At 37.4% G+C, this 15608-nt stretch overlaps 1 protein-coding gene across 1 annotated transcript in view; it reads left to right on the top strand.

Moving 5' to 3' along the window:
- The first annotated feature begins 106 nt into the window (after window positions 1-106).
- The window catches only part of CAND1 (cullin-associated and neddylation-dissociated 1), a 37485-nt gene continuing 21983 nt past the window's right edge, over window positions 107-15608 (top strand). The window contains exons 1-2 of the mRNA XM_010841570.1: window positions 107-551; window positions 9260-9403. Of these exons, the coding sequence (XP_010839872.1) occupies window positions 484-551; window positions 9260-9403 (212 nt within the window). The 5' untranslated portion in view covers window positions 107-483. The remainder of the gene's footprint in view (window positions 552-9259; window positions 9404-15608) is intronic.

Below are 15608 nucleotides of genomic sequence, written 5' to 3'. Positions count from 1 at the left end.
GGGCGGGTCACGTGTAGATTGACATGGGCCTCAGCCAACAGGATTGCCCTTTATCTGGCGTCTCCACAGCGTGCGTGGGGAGACCTCCGTGAACCCTGACCTTAGCTTTCCGTAGCGTCCCGCGTCTACCGTGCCCGCCCCCGGAGCGAAGGAGGCGGGTTTTGGCCTCTTGCCCTAGGGAACGAGTGCGGAGGGAGTGGAGTGTCCAACTCTTCGGAGAGGCCCTGCTGTACTCCACGCTGCTCATGAGCCCGTTCTCCGGCGAGCAGCGCCGTCGTTAGGCCGGCTCCTTAGCCTCTGCTTCCCCCGGGACAGGCCCACGCCTTGCCGGGGAGGGGGCAGCCTGTCGAGGCGCCTCCCTAGTCAGCGTGTGCGTCGCGCTGCGCCCCTGGAAGCGGGAGCTGCCGCGAGCGAGAGGAGGAGCCCCAGCGGCGGAGGGCAGCAGCACCAGCAACGCCGGCGGGCGGGATTGAGGCCGTCAACATGGCGAGCGCCTCGTACCACATCTCCAATTTGCTGGAAAAAATGACATCCAGCGACAAGGACTTCAGGTGAGGCCGAAATCCGACCCTCAGTCCGCCTCGGCGGGCGTCCCCGATCCGCGGCCCCGGCCCTCACACAGGCCTTGCCCCACCCCTTTGGCCTTAACTGGTTCCTCGGCTTTCCCGACGCCTCCAGGCCACCCTCCGCTCCCCGATCCCAGCAGGCCCCTTTCCTCGCCCACCTTCTAACCCCCTCCCCTCGTTATTTCCTCTAGGCCGTTGCCCACCTCCGGTCATAGGTCCCTTCTGCGTCCCCCCACCGCATGCTCTGCCCTCCCAGGACGTGACTTCTCGTCCCAGGTAGCGTGAAGGGGCGAGATCACGCACCACTGTGGGCAAGGGAGTCACTCTAGGCTTGGAGACGTGGAGGCCAGGCCTACTCGCCGGCCTGCCCGAGGCGCTAGGCCTCCCTGCTCGTGGGGCCCGAGCTGCTGCTGCTACCCACGCGGGGTCCCAGCTGCGTCTCCTTTACCGCAGATGTGAGCAGGCCTAGGTGCATTCTGCTTGAACGATTTGCTTTTCCTCCCAAGTCTTCGGGGTTGTGTTATAAACTTTTTCTTTGGATTATCCCTTTAGTAAAGGTGGTAAGAAGGTGGAGGGGGTGCCAGGATGGTGGAAACTTGACTCCTAGAGTTTTCCCGCCAGCATCTCTTGTCATTTTTCTTTGGCAGGTAAAAACCCAAGCAGGAACTCAGGGTTTCAGTCCTGTTTCCTTTTATTCAAAATTACTGCCAGAAAGGTGAATTGCTGAACCTTAAACAAGTACTGGGAACAAATGGATCTTATTGAAAGGAGTTTTCTAATATGGGGGCGGTGAATATGAAGGTTTGTTATAAAGTTCTGTTCCTGGAGACTTGTGCTGTTGGTTCCAGACCTTGGTCACATGCATATTGAAGAATTGTTATATTTTCACAGATCATCTTGGATTTTTTTCTCTTTTCTTTTTTGCACAGTAATAATTGCTACATTCCTTGCTTCCCGCCTTCTATTCCATCACGAATTAAATTTAAATAAGCTCCCGATCTGAAGCGGATTTTTATATTTTTTGATACTTGTTTTGTTCTCTAGTGGTTGTATTTTCTGTGCATTTTAAAGGGAAGAACAAATAGTCTTCAATTTGAATTTTGGTCCAAGGGTTGTTTTTTTTCCCGTATGAACAGTACATTTTAAAACCTGAAAACACACCCAAACCTTAGGTTCTGGGGGAAAATTTTTCCGTTTGTTAAAGAATCATGAAAAATGTAATAATCGTGTTGCTAGTTAAATTGATATGCTGGTATATTAAGATAGCCAATGAAATACATTTTGGTATTGTGGCTTCAAAGCCAAGAATGATTTTCAAAAAGTTTTGCTACCTAGGGAGTTTTTAAGTATTGCATTCAAAACTTTTAAAATTAGTTAAAAGTTGCTCATAATAAATATTTTAGTGTTTTGGGAAGAGACGATTATTTGGGGTATTTTTAGGTTTGTGAGTTTTAGGGTGAAAATAAAAATTATTGGGGGAAATAAAAGTTGTTTGTTCCTTAAAGGATTAGAATGTTGTTTCCCTTTGGAGCTTTGCTTGCTTTCAGTGCAAGCCACTGAAAATACAGAAATCAAGTCATGTGATAATACTGCATATGTGATTATTGACCGAAGCCTCCTTACATTTTTTGTAAAAGAAAGTAATACATATATGCTTGAGGGTTTTTTACAAATTATATGGAAGAGTAATACTCAATGTGGAACTCGATAAGGGTTATCTACCAGATTGGGCTTGAATAAATCAAAACATTGCTTGGAGGATTAATCTTCTAAAAATGATATATTTCTAATAGTTGGTGAATATTATAGAAGATATGCCTAGGAACAGTAAATGCCTTTCAGTAATTTGTCATAAAGATATTCTTAATAACTGTATTTTTAAGACCTGTAATACGCTCACACCCTTTAGTAATAGACAAGACTTTGAAACCAAAGCACTATGTATGTTAAGTAACTGACATGTAAGAGATTAATTAAAACAGCATTTGCAGTCAAGTACAAGATTTTTCTGTATTTGAATACATGTGTTCTATTTTAAAATGATGCTTTCTAATTTCTCTTTAGAAATTTATATACTTGTTTATTTTGCTGGAAATATCACAGTTGTAGTCACATGTTTTAAAATACCTAATGCTAGAAGGATCTTGAGGACACGATTAATTAACATTATAGAAAATCTTAACGTATGCAGATTACTTTACCTTGTGCAAGGGGAAGAGAAAACAGTACATCCAAAAGGAAAAAAAAATCGTGTCCGACTCTGTGTGACCCCATAGACGGCACCCACCAGGCTCCCCCGTCCCTGGGGTTCTCCAGCCAAGAACACTGGAGTGGGTGCTTGGTGATTCTGTAGATAAAAGAATGAGAACTTTAATATGCACAAATAAAGCAAATGCTTCGTTTATAAATACTAATCCTGAATATTCAGTGGGTTGAGGTAACTAATGGTATTCTGCTTTTATTTTCATGTACTTCACCACCAACTGAATTAAAGCATTCCAGGGAATCAAAAGCTAAACGAATTTTTTTATCATTGTTTTATCTCTCTGTACATAATAGTTAATACTTACTGTGGACTTTATGCACTTGATCCTTACAACTTTAATAAAGTAGACACAAGCAGTCTCTGTTACGGTTGAGGAAACTTCAGTCTGACAATAAGTGCTTGCCCAAGGGCAGTTTGACAGCAGCAGATCTAGGATTTCCAGATAACCTCAGGGCATAAACTCTCAACTACCATACTCTACTTCACCAAGGTTTTTACCAGAGGACATTACGAATAAGACCTTAAATTTCAGTTCTGAGTTAGCCTTGTGGAATATTTTGTGCTAGAAGACACTTTAAATTCCCTAAGAGGTACTCCAAAAAGTTGAATATTAGTGCTTGCCTTCAGTATTGTCTGCATGCTTGTTGAATGGTTAAGACATTTGTAAAAAGATAATTAACCCAGGGCTGTATGTAGTTTTCAGGCCTAAGTGGCAGAGAACATGAAAGCAAGGAGATTCACGTGCAGGGTGTGATCTGAGTTAGGTCTTGAAGTTAGAGAATATGAGTACAGGTGTGAGAGCATTCTCTACAAAGCACCACTCAGGGAGAGAGTATAAATAATCTTGTTAGACATGGCAGGGACCTTTTCTTATTGAACTGAATCCTCCACTTAATTTAGGGCCTTGGTCCTGGGAGTTCTCAATAGATAACTTGTTTTAGTTGATTTCCAGAGTTAAGAAAAAAAAAAACATAAGGATTGGGAAAGTTTCTTTAAGAAATCATTGCAAAATCTACCCAAATTATTTGATGCGATCTTAATTCACTGCGTTGTAGAATTTCCCAGCTTGATAATGGTTTGTCACCAAATTAATTTATATATTTTGACTATTGGAAAACATTTGCTCTTGAAAACTGTTTAAGATGCTAATAAAAATATTAGGCCTGTTATGGAATCATCAGCTTTCAGAGTTGAAAGGGACCTTACAGGTCCTATAATAGCTGAAAGTACTGTGTGGGCATTTACAGTAATGTGTTAGGGGAAGATTGAGGGCAGGAGGAGAAGGGGGCAGCAAAGGATGAGATGGTTGGATAGCATGACTGACTCAGTGGACATGAGTTTGAGCAAACTCCAGGAGATAGTAAAGGACAGGGAAGCCTGGTGTGCTGCAGTCCATGATGTCACAAAGATCAAACATAACTGAGCAACTGAATGACAGCTGTTATAACAGGAGAGGCTCTTCTGCTTGTGTTTGAAGAAAAGTAGATTTGATCAGAAGAAATAGATTTGTAGATTTAAGAAGGTGACTTCTGAGCATTTTCTAAGTACTTTGCCTGTTGATGGTAGTGATTTACGTGATTTCACTTAATGTGATTTGGAGGGAGGTGTAGATGCAGGTACTGCTAACACTCATAATCAGCAATAGTTAGGTCTCACCACTGAAAAAGAGGAGAAAGGGACCTCATTGAGGACACTGGGAAGAAGAAAGATGGCTAAAAAGTAGTTTTATTTACATGAACAATACTAAGACTGTCCCAAGTTGATTCATGACTAAGAGAAGAAATGAGAAAAAGTGAGATAGCGGTGGGGTGTGTATGAAATCTTTGAAAGGTAATTTGTTCATTGGGAAATGCAGTTTGCCAGTAGCCTTTAAATCTTTGTTGGAAGCAAGGGTAAAATTTAAAATTGTGTTTGTGTATTAGAAGTGTTGTGAAAACCACTCACTGTGGTTTTCACAGTGTATCTTTCTACCATTATTTCTGCCTCTCCGCATTGGATTTATTTACGGTGAATAAGTTTACTCCTCCGGGAACTTTCGGTTTAGTAGAATAAGCCAAGTGTGTTAAGTTGCAGTCTCTGACTGTCTAGCTTATAACTTTTTGTGCAGAGCCTTGGCACAGTTTCTAATGATGGTAGCACCAAAATATTTGAGTAAATGAGATGCCACTGCCTGTAGGTTAATCCACCTGGGACTCCCATAGAAGTCTGCTTGTTAACAACTTCCTCCTCTCCCACCTTAAAACTTATTTTTTCTTGTTAATGTTACCATACACCAAATGTCCCAGTTGGAACCCTTGATATCACCCTTTCTTCTTTACTTTAGTTCCCTGATGAGTATTTCTCAAATTAGTCTCCTTATCTCAGGCCTCTTTAATGCAGTATGTTGGTAGTTCTTCCATTAGAATTTTCTTCCTAAATATCACAGCTGATCATTGCCTTCTGCACTAATTCCCATAGATGAGATAAACTCATGAGAGGTTGCCCACCTAAGCTGACTGAAATTACTCTCCCTCAAATCGCTAACAGTCTCCAGGTAACTTAGTGGGTGGTTTCTTTGCTCTTTTATTTTGTATGTAAACACTGTTTACCATTTTTTCCTTCTTGAAATTTTCATATGTATAGGTGTCCCTCCCACAGTTTGGGTTTGTTACCATTTGTCTCAGTAAGAGGTTGTTAGTACCTATTTGGATAATTTTGGGAAGGTCTAAGGAGGCAGGGGTTTGTTTGCTTTAGAGTGGATGTTGTCAGAAAGGGGCAATTCGATCACTTGACATCTTAATAAATGTTATAAGGAGGCATGGTAAAGCAAGGGAACAGCTATTGTAAAGCAGAAGTTGCAGTCACTCTTTTAGTTAGGAGGATGTTTGGTGTTTTGTGTTGCTAAGTGAACTTACCTGAAATGGATGTTCTGTGTGATTATATATAGGAAAACAATATCCTTTCACTGTAAGATAAGATCTGTTGATCTGTTTGGATTATTCATTTGGATATTGTAATTGAAGTTTAGGTATGAACCTCAGAACAGTTCCTGGACTGTAGAGGCTACTGGGCCCCCTTTCTCAGCATCTCTCCCCTCCCCCCAAATCTTCATTTTTTTGGCCAAGAGCAGATGAAGTTGGTCTTCAGGGCAGTAATTCATGATGGTGACGGCTATACTTTTGCTGGGATTTTGTTGATTAGGATCAGAGGAGTGGCCATTGAGTGTAGTCTGTAGTGGAACTAGGCTTGTTAATTCTCTCTCCCTCTGATGTAAGATGAGTGATTGAACCATCTAATGTGTGACAGTGGTTATTCAGTAACATTAAGACTGGACAGGATACATACCCACTGTAACACCAGAATCCTGTGTTTTCCCTCCTATTTCTTTGTACTTAACTCATGCTTTACTACTCCCATATCTAATCCATTTCAAAAGCCTGTTAATTTTTAATCTTGTAAGTCTCAAATAGGGTTGTTTGTTGTTCTACAGTAGTTACATGTCTAATATGTATTTCTTCTGGAAGACACATCATGACCCTCTTGTGTGCTATCAGGGACAGTAGATAGCGCTTCAGCACTGCACCTGGAGGGGTCATTCTAAACAGCAAAATTACCAACAAAAAGCACAGACATGCAAAAAAAAAAAAAAAAATGGCACCAGATAGACTGAGAGGAGGATGCTTGTTTACATATGAGAGGCGAAGTAAGGCAGACCATTACCTTGGACAGTGTCAGCTGAGAGTGTGTGCGGATGCGTACTTCGGGTGCTTCAAATGTTTCGTGGTTCTTCACATGTCTGCAAATGACATGAAAGCATTGGAGAATTGATTTGGGGGTTACAACACATTTTACTTTGCTAATGAGAATTGGCTGTATGTCCATTTTTCCATCTCCATTGACTGTCATAACTCTAATTCTAGTTACCATCATTTCTCACCTAGACCGCTGCAGTAGCTCTCCTTACTGTTCTCCATTCGGTCTGCTAAATGAAGTTTGATTCTCTTCAAACTATTTTCCACAGTGTAACTAGAGTAATACTTGGAAAATGTTAATCTGATCATTCCACTTACTCTTCATTTCTACCTCAAATGCTTTTCAGTAGCTTCCCATCACTTTTACAATAAAGACTAAAATCTTGGTAAGGTCTTCAGACTTCTCTGATCTTTTGGCCCTTGCTTACTTGGTTATAACCTCCCCACTCCCCATACACAGTTCCTATTCGTGTTTAGGACCTTAGTCTTTTCTGATACACAACTTTCTTTCCAGTCTAGCTCATGTTATTTTGTTAGCCCATTGTCTTTGTATCATGTTCCTTTCCTTCATAGCATTTATCTCAGTTCATAACTACATATGATGTAAGTACTCATATATGTAGTTTAAAAAAAATTATCATGCCTCCATTTGATTGTTACGTTAACTTCAAGGTGCAGGAAGCACCTGTGTTTGCTTTTGCTAGCCCTTGTCTCCATAGCACCTAGCATAGTACCTGACAGAAGGTTCTCAGGATATAGTGAATGAGTATGTACAGCCTGTCCCATCTTCACCTCAGCCTGGATTTCCATCTTCCCGTTAGGTTTCCCTGTGTCTCAGACACACTGAATTGCTTCTCATCTGGGGTGCTATGCTCCTCCCCAGCACCACCACCATGCACACAGATTTAAAAATCCCAAACCAGCTTTCTCCATGGAAACCCCTCTTAAACCTTTGAAATCCAAACTGTCAATTCTTTGGTGTGGTCATTGCCGCACACCCTTGAGTATTTTTAAAAGTTTGTGTGAGATTTGTCCAAGTTACCTGTTTGTCTGCCATGTGAGATGAAAAGTTCAAAGGAAGGGACTGGATCTAAGTTTATCATTTCAGCCCTTCGTGCCATAGCTAAAGCAATAAATGCGTAAGAGACATTTTACAAATTGGCTTCTCAGTCTGCCATGGACAGCTTTCAAACTGGTCAAACTACTTCTTTTTCAGATTTATAGTGCAAACTTTTTAACACATTAACAGAGGGAACTTTCTGGTTTTAGGGTCACAATTAAAACGTAATTCTTACTATCGCAATCTAGTTTTCTGATTTTTAAAAATATTATCTATTGCTAATTTTGCTGATGCTCACTTCAGCTTTTAAAAATGTTTAACTGTTAATTATAGATTTTTGAAACCAATAAATTTCTTTATTAGAGTATAAGTTCTCTGAGGGTCCTTTGCTCATAATCCAGCCTTTGTAGCATAACAGGCAGTGAATAAATAAATGGTAAATAAAGGAAGGGATCTTTGTACCCGTAGTTTCTTCAGAACTATAAAATAACTTTTTATTGGGATGATATGCTTTTTTAAATTTAAATTGATGATCACTGTGTTTTCTCTTCAACTGTATGATTAACATTTCAGAGATTCTTAGAGGTTCCTAACTGATATGCCTGTCTAATGGATTTTATCTAAGTAAAATAATTGGTGAAGATGCTTTTCGTGCTTTGCGTGAAGAAGTGCGTGCATGGTTCTATTCAGTTGTTTTTTTCTTTTTAACTTTCCGGACTGTAACATGATTTTAAATTCATTTTTTTCATCATGTACAATGGGAAGAGGCTTCCAATTAGGAGAACAGTGTTAATTTTAAAAGGCACAGGATTAATTTACCTGTGTTATCCCAATTTGACCATATGCTTTTCTTTTTAAGCAGTTTAACAAGACTTGATAAGAATTATGCTGGTGTGTAGTTTAAAACTTTGTCCTTTGGCAGTGGTCCTTAAGGAAAGGCGGCTAGATGTCTGGTGGAACAGCTTTCTGCTTCAAAACATCCTTTTGAAAATACACTTGATTCTGGTGGTGGGAGTTGGGATGGAGGTGAGAGTGCATTTTGTAATTTTCCCAGTGGTTTGTAATATGAGCCGCCCAGTCTGACACTAAAGTATTGCACAGGAAGGTATTCTTAATGTTAAAGACTTCCTAGATAAAATTCAAATCACACGCAAAGTAAAAGTAGAGAGGCACTTTTCTTCCCCTAAAAGCCTTGATGCAATTATAGTTGACCCCATAACTATGGGTTTGAACTTCACGGGTCCACTTAACATGGGAACATTTTTCATTAAATGCATACCATATATACTACATGATCTGCGATTGGTTGAATCTGCAGATGGAGAACTGTGCAGTTGTGGATGTTGACTGTAAAGTTATACATGGATTTTTGATGAGATGTGGAGGAGGGGGTGGGGCATGGGGAGGCTTGGCACCTTTAATGCCCACGTTGCTCAAGGGTCAGCTTTATTATTCATTGAAGGTCCTGTCAGTAAATTTGAAATCAAGGCTAACCTGAGGAAAATAAAGCCAATGATACCTTATTTAAAAGAGTACATCAGGACTTAGATATGAGTGATAGCATTAGATTTGAAAACAGTGATTTTTATTAATGCTTAAAAATTTTAATTACTGACAAATTTTAATCTTTTATTAGGTTTATGGCTACAAATGATTTGATGACAGAACTGCAGAAAGATTCCATCAAGTTGGATGATGATAGTGAAAGAAAAGTAGTGAAAATGATTTTGAAGTTACTGGAAGATAAAAATGGAGAGGTACAGAATTTAGCTGTCAAATGGTAAGTTGTGTTTTACTTGATTCCTACCACCTCAGCTTTTAAAAAGTTCAATATGGTAACTGGTAAATTTTCTTAGTTTTGTTCTAAGTCTTTGTGGAGTGTTTTAGACTTTGTGGGTATCTTGACTTAGCATTTGTACTTGGTACGTAGACACATCCTTATATGTAGTTTCTATATTGGCTAGAACAATGGTATTTATATCTTATGAAACTTTAGAAAGACTGGTTCTCTTACTTATTTGGCCAGATTTTTTAGCTGGGTTAAAAGGCCTACTTACTGTATATTCCAAGGCAGTGTGGAGTTTAAGAACCAATGATAAGGGAAGTAAAAAATAATAAGACTTAGTAAAGGATAGCAGCAGTTAAAACTATAGTTCACTTAACACTGATGATACAACAGTTAAAAGAATTCCCATTACTTTGGAGAGTGGTGCATTGAGAGCATCTTTTAGGTGTGATATTGACAACTGGGTAGAGAATTTGAGTTCTTGGTAAATTGTATTAATGCACCTTTTTAATTTATGCATATCAAATATTAGAGATCCTTAAAAACTTACATAGTAAGTTATTGGTAAGTACAATAACTTTGGCTTCCTATAAAGTTAAATTATAGAATTTAATCTCATTTTGTATGACATATAATATGTGGTATTAATTTAAATAGAGCATTCTCATTATTACTTTTGAATATTCTTATAAAGGCTTTAAATTTATTTAAGGCTAAGGATTTACACATCTGTAAAAACAGGCAAAGTGTGAGAAATCATTGGTCAGCATAGATTTTTCTAGACATGTAATACAACTTTCTTTAACTTGGGGCATTTGCAGGTTTAAAATAAAATGGGTCTTCAAAAAAAAAATAAGTTGCAGGATAGAGCCAATGAGTCTAGTTTTACTTTAGTAGTTATTTTCATCTTTTATTTTGGTATGTGCTTATTAACAAACAAAATTTTGTCTAACATATGTGCTGAGCAATTAACTAGCCTTTAAAAATGATAATAAAAAGTATGTTTTGTCCCAGATTGAGAGGTACACAGATCTTTATTCACTTGAGTATGAATCTTGTTAGAAACCTGAGCTTTTGATGATCTCTTATACATAAAATTTAACAGGTGGAGGGAAATGACATATATTTAATAATATAAGAAAGAAGATAGAAACAAAGGTAATATATTAGGAGATAAAACTCAAGAACTGATTCTAGGAGGAGGGAAAGTCCTAATAGATAAATCACTAAGTAGCTTTATCAAGAAATTGAAAAATCTGTCAAAGAACTCATCACCCAAAAGAAACCCCTGCCCAAAAATCTTCTCACACACTCTTTGAAACTTCAAACAACAGATAATTCCAGTATAGATAGTTCTAGAATTATTTACAACATAAAGTATTAAAACCTTTTAAACAAAATACTGATAACAAATTCTGACTAAATATAACACTAAAAGAAGATTATACATCAGTTTCATTTAAATGTTCAAAATAAAATCAGTAGTATATTAAGTGCAGTTTACCATGACCAAGTGGATTTCATCGTGAATATAAGGACAATTTAATATTATGGGCTTTATTAATATTTTTATTTCATCATGTTAATAGATGAGGGGAAAAAACTATCTGGTTAGTTGTCAAGGTACTGATGAGATTCAACTTTTGTTCTTCGTTTAAAAGAAAAAAATAAAATCCAACACCTAGACTGCTTAATATAATTAGAGGAATGAAGTACTTTCTGAAAACTGGCATCATATTTAATGTCAGAGTGAAGAACAGGTCAGAGATGCTTTATATCATTGACGTGAATTCATCACTCGTTTCAAGTAAAGCATTTAATAACAGGAAATCCATAGGTCCTTTTTTAAAAAGTGCACAAACACATTTATACCTCAACCCAAAAGCCACTAAATTACCAGATACTTTCACACTAAAGGCAGGAACACGAGTGTTTCTCTATCTTCATTAGCTTTCTTTTGAAGGCATTAGCTACTGTAAGACAAGGGGGAGGAAATTAAGACATAAAAGAATTTTAAAAGGTCATAGCCAAAAACAAGTCAATCAAGAAAAGAGAATAAAAAATTCAGTGAAGGAGTGTGCTGTAAAATTAATGAACAAAAATCAGCCTTCATATAAGCAAATAAAACAGAAGATATGGAAGCAAATGTCCGTTTATTACAGCAACAGAAAGACAAAATGCCTAGCAATAAATGTAACAGATGTTACAGTGGTGACTTTGGGTGAGGATATTGTGTGGTTTAAAGTAAGCATATAATTTTATTTGTTAAAAAACTTTTATAGGAGAAAAACTTGACAATACTCTTGACCAATAGCAAAAATGTACTTGTGAACAAATGGCAAGACATCTCAGGTCCCTGGATAGAATAACTCAACAGAGTTGTTAGTTCTGGGTTATTTTAATGCTAACTTAACTTGAAAAATCAAGTTTTTCCCACAAGCTGGGGTTGATTCTAAAGGGCATTTTGCAAAGAGGGGCAGGATATTTGCTTGTTAGACCACAAAAGCCCTGAAAAATCACTGGACTTGGAGATGTATTTGTTAACCCTGCTTGATATGAAAACATAGTGTTATGTTTATCTAATGAAAGCAGTGAGGTAGTGACGCATTAATAGAACAGTAGTGGAAAATAGGATGGAAACTACGTGATGCAGTTGGTGGCATCATGAGAAAAGTTGAACTTTTTTTTCTTTTAAACTGGATTACCATTTGGAAAACATAAAATTGTATCCTTACCTCACAACTTCTTACTAGAGGTCAACATTGTTCACCTTAAGTTGGTTTTATTTTGGATATATTAGTGTTTTGTGACTTTTTGCTGCTGACTAGTAGTTCATTGATATCTTTTTAGGGTTTGGCTATTGTGCATAAAGGTAGAATGAACATTCTTGTAAGAATCTTAGGACATGTGTCTTTCTTTATTTCTTAGGAAGAATGAAATTGCTGTTGTCTATTTGGTGGCACTAGTGGTAAAGAACCTGCCTGCCAATGCAGGAGACATAAGAGACTCAGGTTCAATCCCTGCCTGGGGGAAAATCCCGTGGAGGAGGAAATGGCAGCCCACTCCAGTATTCTTGCCTGGAGAATCCCATGAATAGTGGTGCCTGACAGGCTATAGTCTGTTGGCTTGCAAAGAGTTGAACATGACTGAAGCGACTTAGCATGCATGAACATTTGGATTTTTAAGAAACTGATAATTGTTTTCCAAAGTATTTGTACCATTTTACATGAAAGTACAGTTGTTCCGCATTATCATCAACGGTTGGTTGTGTTACTTTTTTTTTTTTTGGCTACGACTCTCAACATTGCAGATGGTTTCCCTACCATGGATCAAACCTGTGCCCCCTGCAGTGGAAACATGGAGTCCTAACTGCTGGATTGCCAGGAAGTCCTGGTTATGTTGCTTTTTAATTTATCTCTTCTAATTGGTGTATAGGTGTAGTTTTAATTTCCATTTCTCTGAATGACTACTGATGTTTAATGCTGTTTTGTTTGTTTATTGCCATTTACTTTTTTGTGGACTTTCCCCAGTTTTTTAAAATTGAGGTTGTCTTTTTATTATTGAATTGTAGTTCATATATTCTGGGTATATGTCCTTTTGCACATATATGTTTTATAAGTATTTTCTCCCAATTTGACCTTAAATTTTTAATTTACTTTAAAATTTAGTTTGACTTAATTTATAAATTAGTTTCAGCTTTTATGGTTATTGCTTTCTGTGTTCTTAGAAATCTGTTTATATTATGTTGCAAAGATTGTCCTTGTTTTCTAAAAGCTTTATAGTTTCAGCTTTTTAGTTCTGTGATCTATCTTGAATTAATTTTTATGAAGTAGAAATTGAGGTTATTTCTTTTTTTGCATATGGATATCCAGTTGTTGAAGCGCCATTTATTGAAAGCATCTTCCTTTCCGTACTGTCAGTTTTGGCATCTCCATCAAAAGTCAATTGACTATAAAAGTGTTAGGTCTATTTCCAGACTCTGTTATGTTCCACTGGTCTATTTGTCTATTCTAATGTCAATGCCATATTGTTTTATTAGCATAGCTCAGGCTTTTTCAGGCTTGGTGCTCTTGAGTTTTGGGACCAGATAATTCTTTGTTATGGGGAACTATCTTGTACATTCCATGTATTGTTGGATATTTAGCAGTCTCTCAGCTTTTACCCACTATTTTTGCCAGTAGTATTCCTTCATGCCTCAGTAGGAGCAACCAAAAATGTCTCCAGACATGCCAAATTTTTGTTGAAGGGCAAAAATCTCCCTTGGTTGAGAAACGCTGGTACAGATCTGTAGAAGTCTGAAGTAAGGTCATGTAAGTTTTCTAGCCTCATTTTTCTTTTCTCAAGAGTATTTTAAGTTCTTTGTATTTCATGTAAATTTTAGAATCAGTTTCTCAGGTTCTGTGTTAAAAATAAGCTTGCTCAAATTTTGATTGAAATTGTGTTGAAGCTATAGAAATATTTGAAGAGGATCAACAATTACAATAATAACTAGATCTTTTAACCATTAACTGCAGTATCTCATAATTATTACAGTACTTTCTGTTCATTCCTTGGGATATTCTACCTTAACAATTGTTATCAGTGAATATCCACCTCTTTTAATCCTAATTTTGGTAATTTGTTTTCTCTATTTTCCCCTTAGTTCATTTAATCAAGGATTTACCATATTTACTAATCTTATCAAAGAACTGACTTTAAGGTTTGTTCATTTTCCCTATTGTGTGTTGCCTTATTTTACTGATTGCTTTTTTTTTTTTTTTTAACTATTTTTCTTTCCTCTCATTTTTTCCTTTCCTAATTCTTAAACATTTAAAGGTATATTTTCTCTAAGTAGTGTGTGATTAATTTTTTATATCATTCAGTTTGAAGCATTTTTAATCTCCATTGTGATGATTATTTGATTTACCAGTTATTTAGAAGCAATTTTCAAATATTTAGAGGTTTTCTGGATGTTTATTTTTAATGGTTTCTGACTTAATTGCATATGATCAGAGAATCATACTCTTTAAGATTTCAGAGAGGTTTATTTTGTTTGTTTTGGTTTGTATTGTTCTGTCTACTCACTGAGATTGGTTTTATGATTCAGCATATGATAGCTCAGTTGGTTAAGAATCTGCTTGCAAAGCAGGAGACCCTAGTTCGATTCCTGGGTTGGAAGATCCCCTGGAGAAGGGATAGGCTACGCACTCCAGTATTCTGGCCTGGAGAATTCCATGAACTGTATAGTCCATCAGGTCGCAAAGAGTTGGACGTGACTGAGTGGCTTTCACTGTGGTGGATGCTCCCTGTGTATATTTGAAAGTGTTTTCTACAGAAGTTGGATGTGATATATTATAAATGTCAGGTCAAGGTAGCTGGTAGTGTTGCTCTGATTTATATATCCTTTGTGATTTTTTTTCCTTGATATTAAATACTGAGAGAAGGAGTGTTAAAATTTTCAACTATCATTGTCTGTTTATCTGTTTTTCTCTTTAATAATGGCAATTTTTGCTTCATGTATTTTAAAGCTGTATGATTAGAGGCATACATATTTATAATTATGTCTTCCTGATGTTTGATGTTTTTATGAGTAAAAATATTTCTTTTTAAATATACTGTATCTTGGAATATATTTTTTCTTATGTTAATATAGCTGCCCCAGTTTTTTTTTTAACTAGTATTTGCATAGTGCATCTTTTTTCTCTTACTTTCAGCTTTTAATCTGTTTTTATTTTTAAATTATGTGTCTTGTAGACAGCAGATGGTTAAGTCTTGCTTTTTTTCCTATTCAGTTTCCTAATTTCTTCCCTTTGATGGTATTGTTTTTAGTTCATTGTTTATTGTAAATATTGATGTAGGACGCTTTCAGTATGCCATTTTGCCTTTTTTCTATTTGTTTCTTTTGTTGTTGGTTTTTATTTAGTTTTGCAAATTCATTTTTATTTTTTGGCTGCTCTGGGCCTTCATTGCTGTGAGAGGGCTTTCTCTAGTTGTGCTAATAAGTAGGGGCTACTCTAGTTGTGGTACACAGGTTTCTCATTGAGGGTGGGTTCTCTTGTTGCAGAGCTCAGGCTCAGGAGTTGTGGCGCATGGGCTTAGTTGCCTCATGGCATGTGGAATCTTCTTGGAGCAGGGATTGAACCCACGTCCCCTGCATTGGCAGGCAGAGTCTTAACTTAACCATTGGACCAAAAGAAAAGTCCCTGTTGGTTTTGTTTTG

The sequence above is a fragment of the Bison bison genome, unplaced genomic scaffold (genome assembly GCF_000754665.1).
Source record: "Bison bison bison isolate TAMUID 2011002044 unplaced genomic scaffold, Bison_UMD1.0 scf7180017864163, whole genome shotgun sequence".
NCBI classification, from domain to species: Eukaryota; Metazoa; Chordata; class Mammalia; order Artiodactyla; family Bovidae; genus Bison; species Bison bison.
This window is presented reverse-complemented; position numbering and strand designations above follow the sequence as displayed.